The 15,044-nt window shown below is 48.2% G+C and overlaps 1 protein-coding gene across 1 annotated transcript in view; it reads left to right on the top strand.

Moving 5' to 3' along the window:
- The first annotated feature begins 4,316 nt into the window (after positions 1-4,316).
- Positions 4,317-15,044, top strand: part of ERG (ETS transcription factor ERG) — a 94,507-nt gene continuing 83,779 nt past the window's right edge. Inside the window, exon 1 of the mRNA XM_040986622.1 lies at positions 4,317-4,448. Within this exon, the coding sequence (XP_040842556.1) occupies positions 4,431-4,448 (18 nt within the window). The 5' untranslated portion in view covers positions 4,317-4,430. The remainder of the gene's footprint in view (positions 4,449-15,044) is intronic.

The following is a 15,044-nucleotide window of genomic DNA, read 5'->3' as shown; positions in this document are numbered from 1 at the left end:
AGGCCAACCTTCCCATTGATGTGAATGGAAAAGTTCCACCGGGTGCTGTAGTTTTCCACTGCAGGGGCAGCTGTAGACGCTGGACTCTTATCTGTAATCTCAGGCCTGTCCCTGGCAACATCGCTTGGGACATCCTTCTCACGGGGCTCTCATGAATAATCCAAACATCATACATTCTAAGATTCATGTGTCATCTCGGGAACAATGTGCAGCATTTTTGTCCTATTGTCTCGCCCTTGCAATGCCTGAGTGTCGTGGGGCGCTTCCAAGCTCTCCACTTCCGAGCGAGGGGGGTTGGAGGAGATGGACAGCAGTTTCCTGAATGCTAAGACAGCGGTTGGCAGGATGGAATGCCATCATGGGGATGTGGCGGATGCCTACCAGAGTTCCTAGCACAGAGGCAACACACCATTAGTAACGGGCTGGATTCATGTCGAGTAGGTGGCCCACACTAAACGCATGAGGGCCCCCTGGGTTTCCTTAGTACAGCTAATCAAAAGGAACTATGCTGCTCTTGCTGTAACTATTGGAAAAGGATGGTGCATTTTGTTATGCACACTTGAGTGGCATGACAACTGGGGGTATTATTTGTGTGCAGCATGGTGAATAGAACCAGTATGAGTATGTCAGAGATCCACAGAAATCTAGAACGCTCCGTATGACTTCCAAACCTGTAAGCTGTGATGTGTGTGCATTGCAAATATATTGAAAACACAGGTGTACCAAAGAAAAAGCGAGAAAACAAATTGCAGGTTTTTTACTGGGAGAATTATGATGTGTAACCTGCTGTTATTTCCATTTTTGCCTCTTTGTCTTTTTTAAAAAAAACGAATGTATTTATTTAAAGGTCATGGTTAGAGAGAGGGAGAGACAGAGTCTTGAGATGCTCTGGATGATGATGCTGAAATAGATGTTGTATGGATGTTTAGTACCGGGTAGTAAGTGCCAAGTGGATCCTCTAACGTATCTCCAAGGAAGGGGTGTGACTCTGCCATGCTCCTGGCACTTTCAGAGCTGTTGACTCCTCAGCTTCGTCCACACTGCTACATGGGGAAGTTGACTGTAGAACAAAGATGCGATGGGAGTGTGGAGGTATAGTCTTAGGTCATGTACGTGGCAATGCTTCTTTAACTGTGTGGTCTTCTTGCTTGGCACTTCTTGCTCTACTTGAAGCAAAATATGAAAGACAAGGTTTTGGCGATTTCCAGGCAGCAGGTCCCTGATGGATAATTGCAAAAGGAAGCTGTGGGAGTTTTTTTTTTTTTTCCCCAGTAGATGCTGCTTGTCCAGGGCGATGGGGCAGATTCTGCTGGCCCTCTGTGTTCTTTGGGACTCCTGTGACAGGTGCAGACGATCCTGTGTTAATGGGCTCATGGCAGGACACTCCCCAGAATGGAATCAGCTAGTGACCTAAGGCAGTTTCCCGTGTGTGCCTGGTGCCACCCCTCAGAGGGTGCGGGGCGATCTGGGATGGGGTGGGAGGTGTTCAGTAGCATAGACTGAGGAAGAGGTGAGAGAGAGACAAAATGATTTCTGGGTCTTCAGATAATCCCTCCAGGACGATGTTTGGGGAATGGCCTCACACTGCCAGATTGTAAGGCCTCACTCTGCCGTATGCTATGGATGGTCAGAATTTCTGTTTGGTTTTACAGAAGCTTTACACTAAATATTTAATGATTATCATACTTTACTTCTGTTATTCTGTCCTGATCAGGAGGAGTGATGGGATTCAAACACGTGGTCCTCAGAAAGGAAGCACACTTGTCTCTATCAGATTTTGTAACAGAGCCCACAACTCGTTATCTCCAGATTAACTTCTTAGTAGATGCCTTTGATGTTTAAATGAATTTATCTCATTTCTATCTAAAAAAATTGCAGAGAGTACACAGGAAGGGAATATCTTCTATCCACTGGTTCACTCTGCAAATGGCTACAAAAGAGCTGGGCCAGTCTGAAGCCAGGAGCCAGAAGCTTCTTCTGAAACTCTCATGCAGGTACAGGGACCCAAGGCCTCGAACCATTTCCTGCTGAGTTCCCAGACCATCACCAGGGAGCTGGACTGGAAATGGAACAGCCGGGACTGTGAGAGGCACCCATATGGGATGTTGATATTGCAGGCAAAGGATTGACTGTTATTCCATGCGCCTTCCCAACTTTATATTTTTATTTATTTTCACATTCAGTTATAAGGGAATGTTCAGACAGGATCTTTAGTCAACAGATCAAGTGATAGTGTATGATTTTCACTTTGTAAGTATGCAAGCAAAGAAATAAATCTCAAGTAAAACATTTTAAAAGAACAATTGTGTTACACACATACAATATACAGCAAGTATGTGAAGCAGAGAGAGTGGCAATCATAGAAAGTGGTGGTGGGCACAGCTGGCATCAGCAGGTGGATGGTGTCAGGAATTCTGTGTAACAGCTTGTAACTTTTGTGTAAGTTTGAAATAGTTTCAAAACAGCGTGAAAAATGACCGTTCCCTGTTATATCTGAACGAGGCACGAGCCCAGCACAAAGAGAGGAGCTTGTGAGGGACCCGTCAGTACGGTGGGTGTGTTGTTCATGTGGGGAGCGCACAGCAGCCCCGCCCCCATGAAGAAGGAGGCACAGCACTTCTTCCTGGGGTCAGCATTGGAGTAGTGGTCCCTGGTGGGCAGGAGCAGCTACAGCTCCCAGTGGCCTCTGGGACTCTGGAGTGAGAACACCAGGCCAGGGGCCTCAGAGCTGAGGGGGGCGAGGCGTTCTAGTGGAAGCTGCCCAGAGCAAACAACGGAGGACTTTGAAATCTTAGGGAAGCACAGTTTTAATCAGCCTACCATCGTATGCATTGTTTGGAGATGAAAAGAGCGGAAATCAACATCCCCTCCACACGTAGGGTCTGAGTTTCCCCAGAAGGGGATTTCTTACTCTCTGTTGTTCCTGTGCCTGCCCTGTCTTCTCTCGCCCTTCGGTCCCTCCTTGTCATCGCGTGGCTGCCTTTCTCTCCGCCGGCTCCCATTCCCTCTCTCTTTCTCTTTCCCATCTCCCCTACTCTCCTCTTTCCTTCTCTCTCCCTGCTGTTGCCTTTTTGTCCTCTTCCTTTCCTTCCACTTCTTATTCCATTCCATTCTTTGTTCTCGTACCCTCTTCCTCCCATTCTCATTTGTCTGCTCCTTGATGTTTTCCCTTCCTGCTCTCCTCCTTCCCCTGTCCTAACACGAGGGAGTGTGAATCCTGGGGAGGACAGGACAGACAGAGCTTGGACATGTGCAGGCCCAAGGGCTGAACGAAGCTGGTTCCCTGGATGTCCTCCTCGGAGTCCCAGCCTGGCCCATGACTCAGGGCCTGTTTCATTGTGTTCCGAGGGTCTCTGTCGGAGACCACACCTCTTGACCAGCTTATGCGTGGTGCGATTCAAAGCAAAGTGTTGTTTCTTACAAAGAACAAGTAATTTCCTGCAAATGAGTAATTAAGGGCCTGAACTCCTCTAAGGAATGTCCAGGCCTTGTATGAGCTGTACTTCCTGTGAGTGGAAAACAGGCTGGTGGCCCTGAACTCACAGCTTGGTTAGGAGACGCTTAATGGGATCTTCATGTGGCATAGTCAGTCAGCAAGAGCTCCATCAGGATGCGTCGTTCACAGCATTGATGCTTGGTAAAGTAGGGCTGGCTCACAGCATCCTAAAACTTTGATCATGATTTTTAATTATTTGGATTTCGCATAAATATCTGAAGTCTTTGATGGGTTGGTTTATTTGCTTATTATTTATTTATGTTACTTCAATTCTAGAGCCATTGCATTTTCAACTTGTTTCCTGTGGAACAAGTAGCAATCTAGTTGGATGGAGAAAACGAAACTGTTCTAGAACATTCTTCCTGGATGTTGAGTTCACATTTATCAAACAACAGCCAGGTGCTGTCTAGAATTCAACGCAGTCGTGGAGTAAAGTGAAGTCAGTTGTACCTACACAGCTCCCATCCTCTGTTGTTGCTGCGTGAGGGGTAGGCTGAGAAGCTGCTCCTCAGGCCAGAGGGTGCCCTGCCTGGATCCCCTGGGAAGCTGTGCAGAGTCCGTCCCCCCACATCTGCATCCTGCCTGGGTGTCTACGCCATAGTCACGGGGAGCCACACGCTCACACCTGCTGCCACAGTCCCAGGCATTGGATAACTTTTTTTTTAACATTAAAAAAAATCCTCCTGGCTGCATATCATCAAGAAAAACAACATTGTTTTCAGGGTCTCTTATCTTTCCACTCCCAAATATCCTGTTTCTTCGGGCTGGGCCGCCAGGACCAATAGGAACCTCTTCCTGCCATTGGCTGACTTCATTTCCCAGACTTAGCACAATCTCATCCGCTCTTAGCAACCTCATCAAAACTACTTTCTGGTCAGAGAGAAGCAATAATTATTATTAACATTTATTAACGATCAATAAACTCGATTGCATTATGGCCAGCACTATTAAGGTAAGGCGAGGGTTCCTTTTTCGTTTGACAAAATCTTGTTCTTATATGCTTTTCGTTGGTTTCCTTTATCAAGGCAGATAAGTTAGGGTTGGGCAACACCCCCCCCACCACAATAGAGGACAACAAGATTTCCTTTGCGCTGCCTAGTAAATTTCCTTTTTCCTACTCCAACCATCCGCAGGGCTTAAAAACTTCAAACTCAGAAAAAAAATTGGGGTTTCTAAATCTACCGGTGAGTGCTGTGGGTTGCTTTGGCCAAGGCTCTGCAGAACGCGTTCTGGATTTTTTTCGATTCTTGAACCAGCCTCAGCGGTGCCTATATGTGTGTGGCTGCCAGGCCATGGAGGCACACAGAAGTTGGAGGGCAGGGGCAGAGGAAAAGGTGGGCTTGTCCAGGTTGGACCTTTGGCGGCTGAGCAGTGACTCCCAGCCGCGGAGCTGCCAGCCAGACCCCAGGGTCAGGATGCGAAGAATCTTCCTCGGCAGGTGGCTGCTGGTCAAGGGACATGCAATTGTCGGCTTGCCTCGTGGGACGTCCATGTTGAGGACTGAACACTCTCATAACTCCGGCAGGGGTAAAATTTGGTTTGTGCCGTTACGTGTTGGTGTTAATAAAATACCTACCCGCTCAACCCCGAGTGAGACTTCTTCCTGGTGAGGTTGGGTGGGAGGAAAGCAGTGGCTGGCAGGTTCTGTCTTTCCTGGGGGGTTTGGCTGGTGTGTGCTATTGCCAGTATTTCTTAGTGGGTGTCACGTAGAGATGAACGAAGAGCTGTGGCCTCACAGGTGGGGGGCCGGATCCCAGTCTCACTCTTGGAAATACTCTGCTTGAGAGGGAGGCTGTGGATTTGTGAAAACGGTTTCAGGGCTACCATGCCTGGGTGTGTTTGTAGGAAGTGGACTAAAATCAGTCTGAGAAACAGGTGCTGGAAGGAGGAAAGAGGCCCTTGTGCCCGTCTCCTGACTTCAATTTTACTGCTTGAAGTTGAGGGATGTTTGGTTGTGTTTCCATCACGGATCTCAGTTATTTGGAGAGCTCAGGAAAATGAAAGCTTGCCCTGTATTGCTCTAAGGCGTTTCCCCTAAATCCTCCTTGGTGCATCCTTCTCGCTATTTGAAATGTTTGTGGAAGAGACTTGACGGAGAAGCCTCGGGTAAACTGTGCTGTCGGAATTCTGTTCGATGTTTATTTCTCAAGGTGTGATCAGGGAGATATTGAAAAAAATCACATGCCAAAGGTTTGTCCCTCGTAGAGATTTCTTTTTTCTAGCGTCAGGGTTTGAGACCTGTTGAAATGTAAGAACGAGTGTAGAAAGAAACCTTCACCTTGGAGGTTTGACAGGCTCTAGTTTTAGCCACGAGAATATAAATGACTTGATTTTAATACCCCAGGGCTTATTGTGTTTGAATTCTCTGCCTTTTGCTTGCGTTTCGTAACAATCCAATCAAATATTCCTTGTAAATCTTGACTAGCCTGAGTATGGGCTTCTGTATTCCTTCCTCGTCAGTGTGTTAAAAGATTTGAAATAGCGTAACATCCTTTGGACAGTAGGATCATTTGTATATATTTAAGTTTGAACATTGTGTGGTTTTCTGAGTGAACTGATGAGATACCTGATATTTGTCTAGGATTTTGTTGGTCTAACTTTTGATTTCATTCCCTTGTGTGTGCGTCGCGCACATCTCGAGTGAACCCTCAACATGGCTTCAAGCAGGCTCTTAAAAACTCCGTGAAAACAAAGCCCATCTTCACAGAAAATTCCCTTGAAGACACGTTTCTGTTTGTTTTCCGAGTAACTCTAGTGAGAAGATTTGGCAGCCTTGTTTGTGGAGAGGCAAAGAGAGATGTTGAATTTGCTGAATATAATTTCAATTATATTAATGCGGGGTTCCACTGAGTCCAGGGAAAATGACGGCTGTCCAGTGGCATTAGGAACTAGTCTGTCACCCAGACAATTACCGGGCTTCAGGCAGTCTGGTTTTTATGTTGTTTTACTTAAGAAAAAATCAATTAGGCAAGCAGGTCTCAGATGACCTGAATTTGTGACGTTGGCACTTGGGCTTCTGGGTGGGATTGTTGATTTGGTTTTTCCTCGATTATTTAACAAGACTCCAAGAGACACAATGGAAGCTGAAATATTCTTGCCCAGCCTGTTCAACTCGAAGTTCCTTTGGCATTGTATATCTGGGGAAGAGAATGTTTTCCTTTGGAAGAAATGATGGAATTTTAGGAGCTTCTGGGAGCGTGTTCGTTTAAGTGTCTGTGGAGTTTAAGATGAGGTTAAGAGCTGAACAAGGCATGTCAACACCAAGCCTGATGTTTTTGGGTGCAGGAACTTCACGGATCAGCTTGGGTGCCTCCCTGGGCCTCTGTGCCTTCTGATTCTACCCACAGGCGCTTCCCAGCCCCTACTCAAACCTCTGGAAATCTGTTGAGATCCTTGTAACGTGATTGTACTTCAGTGATGAGTTCCCATCCAGTATCCCCTAAAAAGGTTCCTGATCTTTTTTCTCTAATGCCCTTTACTTTTAAAGGGAAATCTCACCCAGTCAGAATGAGATTTTTAAATGCGTAAAAGAATGGAGTGGGAATATAGTTCTCTCTCTGGACCCCCTTGAGGGCTCCAGGCAACCCGGGTTGTAACCCTAGGTCTGGAGCTTTAAATTCCTTTGTGTTTGAAGCAGGTGTGAGGGCTTTTCCTAGTTGGAGAGATTCGCATGGAGGGTGTGCAGGGGGAAATGGTTGAGAAAGTGCATGGAGCATCCGCCAGAACCTGTGAAACTCCTAGCAAGGCTTGAAGGGACCAAGAGCAGACACTTACTGTATCAATGGCTTGCTTAAAGGGGTTGCTCTCTTTGCACTAACTAGAGGTTGGAGTGTTGGATGAGAACTGAAATGTGTAGTGATGGGAAACTGACTTTATGAAATTAGCAGGGTGGAGCTTTTCCCCTCCTTGTGACCATAGCAGGCACTTGTTGAAAATCTGCAGTTGTGTGGGAAGGGACGTCGTTGAAACAAAGAGTCGCAGCAGAAGTTGGTCTCTTGAGGGGGTTTTGGTGGAGGTGACCAGTAGCCTGAACAGCCACACATGTCATTTTCTCCTTCTCCTACCGGTGTTAGTGGAATCTGATGAGTTTCATTCCTTGTGGCTTGGGAAAGGTGGGCCTGTAACTACAAGGGAAGCCAGGGGCTTCAGCAATGCCATAGCCCGCAGCAGCCCCTGATCCCTTGGTGCTGGCCTGAGAGTAGACTGAGAGGCACCTGTCTCAAGCAGGCCAGCACAAGCCACTCTTGGACCCAGGCCACCCTTTGCAGCTGTGCCTGCTCCTCACTCCCTCCATCTCTGCGGGGGCACCTGTGCTCACCAGCACCTGACTCCGTGACTCTAAAAAGCAGAATTCGGAGGCTCTCAGTCTGTGGACCTTCTATTCCCATTAAATCCATGGCAAACCAGGGCCCTGAAACATGGCCATCTCTTTTAATTCTCTGTGTGATTTTTAGATTCATTGTTTTGTTAGATTTCTTTTTGCCTAGTGGGATTTATTGGACACACACACACACACACACACACACACACACACACACACGCACTCTACCAGCTTTCTCAAAAACACATAAAATGAGGTTGGTAAACAAATCCATTATTACTGACATCTTCAGGAAAATGTCACCTCTGCAGTTAGCCTGGGATGATCAGGTCCTCCGTGAGGGACTGGACACCGCTGCGGTGGCCAGCCCGGAGGGACTCAGAGCTGGTTTCATAGTGGCCGTCTGAGGGTAGCAGTGCAGGAGGTCCTGGGCAATCCAGACCTGCAAGAATCTCTGAAATGTACAGTCTGAGCAAGAAGGCCAGTCCGCAAGCCTTGTCACAGGTCTTGCTGGCATGCTCTGGGGTGGCCACTGCATCTTAAGTGCCACAAGAGCCATGTGGGAGCTGACCCCACTGCTTGTCGAGACAGAGCAGCTCCCCACTCTGGGATCCCTTTTGTGCTTTGTATAGCCCCATGTGCACCTGTGTTTAAGTCCTCATTAACCTGGTGACCATGGTTTGTCTGACCTCAGTTTGCCCATCCCTGCAGTGGGAACCAGAATGGCTGTTCCATCTTGTGTTGCTGTAAGCTGGTGCCTGTCAAGTCTCTTAGGCGCTGTCAGATGACCCTTGCTGATCTTATCTTTCTTGTCTTTCTTGTATACTGTGTCATCTGTTGGGTCCTGCTGGTCATTCTGCGTTTTCCATGACTTTGCTTTGGTTAGGCATCCACAGCCACTAACCTGCCCCAATGCGTTGAGAGGAGCAAGGAACCACAGGGTCGCCCACACTTGGAGCAGCAATGGAGCAGGGTGGGGTGGGAGGAAGGCACTGGCGGGAGTTTTGGGATCTAGGGGACATGGGGCAGATGCCAGTCACGACCAGCAGGACTGCCCAGAGCCTGACCAACACTTGCCCAGGCTTTCGGCTCTGGTCATTTCCTGGAGAGGCATGAACAGGGATCCTGAGTGCCTCCAGGGTCCATTTTGAAGACGGCGTCTCGCTGTTGTGTACTGATTACAAACACTGGACAGTCTCATGGAAGAGCAGATGAAAACCCAGTAACCACCCAACCTTATGCAGCCAGTAAAAACTGCCCCAAATCCCAACCAGCTGAGGAACATGCTTCTGTCTGGCTGTCTTTCCATGGAATGTGTCTGTCCATCTGTGCATCCACCTGCGTATCCTGCTTTTCTCCATTCCTGTTCTTTTGCAACTGTTCCCCCATGCGACTTAAAGTTTTTCACAGGCAGAATGTGCTCTGTTAACTTCCATCTAAAGCAAGCACCACTGTGAAGGACACGAAGATGCTTTCCATTTGTGCTATTACTGTGCAATATACCATCTTTCCAATTTTCAAAAATTTACTTTGTTACCATTGGTTCTTCCAAAAGGGATTCTTTTGCCCCATGAGTACACCTAGGATTAAAATCTTGGTAAAATGCAAATATTTGCCAATTTCAAATATAGATGTCGTTGATTGCTCTCTGGCGAACACCGGCTCTCCCTTCTTTTGTCACATTCAAGTTCCAGTACAGCCTGGTCAGTGAGTACTTTATGAACCATTGCTATTCAGACAGACAAGATGGAAGCTCATCTTTCCTTGCATTTCCTTAACTATTGTATTTCATTATTTCATTACTCTTTTTTTTTGAACTGTGAGCCTTTTTCCACTGCTGAGCCTTTGTAGGTTCTGCTCAGCCTCACACTTCCATTTTTGCACATTCATGTGAATTTTCTGTGGGTTTCTCCATTTGATATAGGCTCAGACGAGCTCTCAAGTTGAAGGTGAACCCTTGCTTTGTCCGTCCCTGCTCTTGCTCCTCTTCTGCACAGTCTCGCCACTTTGCTCATGTCTGTCTGTGGGGGTGATGGGAAGTGGACAGATGGCCATGCAAGCCACAGAATCTTCTCTCGGAGATCTGACCAGCTTTCCTGTGTCTTCCACAGTGACTGGCCAAGCGTGGGGTTCAGTAAATACTTACTGGAGAAGGGACATTTAACTAAGATTTATTGAAATTGTAAAAAGGAAGTTAAGATATCAGAGGAATATAATTCTTGTTGTAGCTTTCAAATCAAGGTCTGATATATTTGGAACTGCTTCTTCTGAATAAATAAAGTGAATGGCAATTCAGTTGTTGTTTAAGAAAATGTAGGAAAATACTTGAAAACTGTAGCCCTAGCATCCTGAGTTCATAGGCCAGATGGACGTCATTTTGAGAACTGCTTGCCACTCACCAGGCCTCTGCTAAAACTCACGTGAGTCTCCCGGCATGTTGGGTTCTGTATTTTTCCTCAAAGTCAAGGTGGCGAGGGGGAGAGCAGGGAGCGTGCAGAAGCCACTCACTCGCTGAGTATTCCCTTCTTGCTGTTAACACTATCTTGTCCTGATGTTTGTCCTCGTGTGCACCCCCCCATTAAATTACTGTGCAGAGAAAAATGACGCAGCAAGCGATGGTAGCATCTTACTTAGCTCAGTGGCGATGACTTGCTGGCTGCTTTAGGTTGTCTACACTCGTGTGGAAAATCCACAGGTGCTTGTACTCGCCGTGGCTGACTGCTGTCATAGGCTAGAACATGCAAGACCTCAACTCTAGCACTCCCAGGGCATTCCAAAAAGTTTGTGGAAAATTCACACTATGGAACAAGTGGGCGCCAGCTTCAATGAGAATCTGATCTTCCCTGCACAAATGCTGATTGAAGTACTCTGGTGCATTGGGTTGCATGACTTGAAGGACAGTGATTCCAGATTCCAGACCTGCCACTGGCCAAAATGTCCCCATCCGAGGTGCCCACTTTCTCTTTGTCATCTTGGACTTCGGTCCTGAAAACCTGGGCCACAGTTCTCCATCATTCTCCTGTCCCCTGCCATGTCCCCAAGTGGCACCCCAGGAAGTCCATGCTGGGAGAATTTTTATCTGCCATCAGGCACGGATCTGTGCTGCTGAGATGTTTGGAAAAGAAATCATGAAGGTCCAGCAAGATTATTTATTTTTAAAGTGGCATGTCAGAATCCAATCATAACAGTAACTCTGGGGCTGTCACTTCAAACACTTTGATGGAAAACAATACGTATCCAACCCTGGAATCTGCGATAAAGAGATCCAGCCTCCTTGGCAGTTGGCACGTTTGGTTTTACGTCACCCCACCTGGATGATTCCCATTTCTCTTGTCATCTTGCCTAACAGCCACACACCAATCCCTGTGCTTTTCCACTTCGCACTGCTGCTGTCCACCCCTCCTCCACACCAAGGTCCCCTTCACCTGTGCCTTGGTTTTCAGAGTTGGTGCTCCTCTTTGAGGAACAAGGGGCTGTGGAAATGGCACTGAAGCATTTGTCAACATGATTTCTCCGTGTCTCAATTTGAGGTACATTTCCCAAGATGTTGCTTCTGTGGTTGCATATTGCACAGTGCTTTTGGGGATTCCAGTTGCAGGTTTGGGTGGAGCTTGATATCCCGAAGAACATCAGAACCGTGAAGGGTGGATGAGCGCATATCCCACGTTGATGTCACACCAAGTCGCTGTGTAAGGGTGTGGGCTAAAGGATCCAAAGCAGAGAGGCAGCTGGGGGACAGCCTGCGGCACTGTGGCCTCTGCACTAGACTGGTGGTGTGAACCAGGGCAGGCTCCTGCATGCTTCCTGATACAGCACACCTGGGCAGTAACACCTGCTTCTCTCTGGCATTCCAGGGCCATGCTGCACTGGCACACGCCCTGCCCCAGGCAGGAGGAAGTTAGCAGCAGGGCCACCACTGGACTTGGGATGCAGGAAGGTCCCATGTGCACTTCTGAGAGGAACCAGCCCCTATGGGGCTTTGTCCAGGCTGGTTCCCCTTTGCCAGTCTGTTTCCCAGGGCTGCAGTGAGGGGAGAGCTCCAAATGGTACTTAGGGCATGTCTGCAATGTAGCATTCATTGCCCCATCTTCCTCTTCATTGCAGTCAGAGAAATCCTCCTTCATGGACCAAGACCAGGAAGTCCATAAACGCCTTCTGCTTCTTTCTTTGGTTTGTCAATTTCTTTCTTTTTTTAAGATTTATTTTATTTTTATTGGAAAGGCAGATATACAGAGAGGAGAGACAGAGAGGAAGATCTTCTGTCCAATGATTCACTCCCCAAGTGAGCGCAATGGTCAATGCTATGCCGATCTGAAGCCAGGAGCCTCTTCCGGGTCTCCCACACGGGTGCAGGGTCCCAAAGCCTTGGGCCGTCCTCGACTGCCTTCCCGGGCCACAGGCAGGGAGCTAGATGGGAAGCGGGGCTGCCGGGACTAGAACCGGTGCCCATATGGGATCCCGAGCGTGCAAGGAGAGGACCTTAACCACTGCACCATTGTGCCGGGCCCTGGTTTGTCAATTTCTACCACAGTTTGTAAATGCAGGGGTTTTGTTTCTCCAGTAGCCAATCTGTGTTGCTGCTCTGACTGACCAGCTCTTTTACCTGTATTATGCAATAAAAACTTCACCCACACCAGCCAGTTCTCAGCTCCTCACAGTCTGTCCCCAATCTACACTGCAGGTGGCCCGCAGCCCTGCTGGGCTCAGCTCTTTCGGGGAGTGGTTGCCTGACCCTCCTTTGCTTGGTGGGTCCTGGGAGGAGACATTCAGGGCTGTCCACTACTGCTGTCTGCACAGTTGTCGCTGTGGACACCTGGTCCCCAGGGTGATCAAGCTGTATGTCTGCAGGAGACTCATGCACTTTAGTCATCTCTGGATTATATGTGGTTCCCAACTCGATGCAACTTGCCATCAGACTGTACTGTACAGGGGAATAAATGGCACAAAGGCACCTGCTCACGCTCAGTGCAGACACACTGACTGTTTTCCATCCGCACTTGGTGGAGTGCAGTGATGCAGAACGCCATGGTGCATCTCAACATCCTTCTTTCTCCTCTTTCTCCCTCTTTGCAATTGGAAAGAACCATCCAGGAAGTTTGGAAAAAGGCGAAGAAGACCAAGAGGGAGGGATGGTAGCATCCCAGAGCCTTGGGAATCTTCTTGAATCCCTTTGACTTGATCACTTTCTCAGCCCACCTGACAGAGTGCAGGTTTGCAAGCTTCCAATGAGGAGCCAAGAAGGAACAAGAAGAGGCGTGGCCAGTGCCAGGTGCTAGCTGTCACACATGCTCTTCTGAGTTGTGTCCTTTCACATTGCGTTGTGGGCACTCCAAGGATTAGAGGCACGTGGATACTCAGAGCCCGAGTGTTGCTCAAGGCAAAAGCATAGTGACACTGTGGGTTCACTTTCAGATGCTCCGTTCCACCATGTTCACACGCACACCCGTGCTTCCAAAGGGAAGCATGCATTAAGCTTACAAGAAGAAAGAAAAGTCGCTCTGTGAGGGTCGCTTGACAGTCATGAATGCTTCCTCTCTGTTTCTTGTGCCCCCCCACCCCCGCCCCAAGCAGTGTCACTGCCTGGTGCACTGGCTGCAACTAGTTTGGGTAAGAAGCCAGTTATGAAAGAAGGGTACATATATCTTTTGAAATCTTGCTCTCTGGAGATGGAAAACATCTTTTTTTAGATTCCATGTTTACCGCTTTGGTAAACAGTAAAATGCTGCTGCAGCAATTACCTTGAGGATAAGGGGTCTGCAGACAGATACTTCCTGCTCTCACTTCCTCCGCAGATAGCAGTGTGCCCAGAGGCCCAGCAGTGCCGGAAGAGCTCCCAGTGGAAACTTCCTCTCTGTGGATTTGGGGCTGGATATTCATTATCTTCTCTCCAGGGGAATGAGGCGGTCACTCCAGATTATTTAGAACTTTCCGTCATGACCTGACACAGGTGAAGATGCCATGTTTCCACGGGAATGTTGTGGTGCCTTGTTCTCATCTGTGGTGATGTCTGTTGGCTGGTTTTGTAGGAGGCATGTGTAGGGCAGGCTGGAAGTGACCATGAGTCGTCATATGACCTGCGGGCTCATGACTCCTTTTCTCAGTTATGGGCTGTGTGGATTTTGAGTTTGTTAGTTAAGCAGGGACCCTCAGATCTGGGTTCAGATTCCAACTCCCAGCTTGTTCTCTGTGCTGCTTTTACACCAGTTATGAAATTCCAAGGAATGCATTGTTTGGGCCCTTTGAACCAAGGCAAATAAAACCACAGTGCACAAACACTGAACAATAGGGAGTCATCAATTACCCATCCACAGGATATGCCTCTTAGCCACTGGCCCCTTTTGTAGGTGGAAAAAATATATCAAGTCAACAAACAATAACAGTGAGCAATCAACTAAACAAAATAAATAGCACCTGAGAGACCCTGCTTTCCAACCCTGCTGGCAAAGCACCAGGGAGTCCTGTTTACATGCTCAGTCCATAGCTGGCAGCACCAGCAGAGTTTGCCCAGCTGCTCCAGCGTCATCAGATCCCTGGGCAGCCCTGCATGGCATGGCTGGGTCACGGTGTGCTGGAGCATAGAGGAGACATGTGGGTTCTGTTAGTCAGTGTGAAAGAATCTTCCATCTGGAGTGCATGCTGTCCTAAGTGCTGGCAATGGCCAGGGAGGGAGCTGGGACAAGATCTGACCTGAGAAGCTGACACCTGTGGTCAGCTACAGTCATGTCTCTTGAAGACATAAATGTATTAGATTCTCTAATGATATTGTCTAGAGTCACTCCACTGAGCTGAACTGAATTACCCACAGGGAACACTTCCTATAGCCATTCATGGGTTTCCATTGTGTAGGGTGTCTTGCAGGAAGACCCTCTGAGAGAAATCTCAGTGTCCTACTGTTTTTCCTCCGTGCTTGCTCCCCTAGCACATTATTTGTGCCCTGACCTGCTAGGGAGGCCCCTCCCAGCATGCTTGGTGCCTCCTGTGCCGTCCGTCCTTGGTCTCCTGAGCCTGCTCTGGTCCCACTGCTGCCTCTGTCCTGGCCACAAGATGCCCACGCCCCAGGGAGCCCTGTGGGCATCCTCACTCTCCCTAGTCTTTCATGCCTCCCCTACTTCCTGTTTTCCCTTCTCCTTACTTTTAACCTGTGGTTTGTATGGGCTCAGCAGGTCTGTTGAACAGACCAAAGCAGAGTAGCGAAAACTTTCCTCTGCTCCCTCCTGTTTCTGGAGC

Source organism: Ochotona curzoniae, unplaced genomic scaffold, assembly GCF_017591425.1.
Source record: "Ochotona curzoniae isolate NIBS_2020 unplaced genomic scaffold, NIBS_Ocur_1.0 contig_4516, whole genome shotgun sequence".
Classification (NCBI taxonomy): Eukaryota; Metazoa; Chordata; class Mammalia; order Lagomorpha; family Ochotonidae; genus Ochotona; species Ochotona curzoniae.
This window is presented reverse-complemented; position numbering and strand designations above follow the sequence as displayed.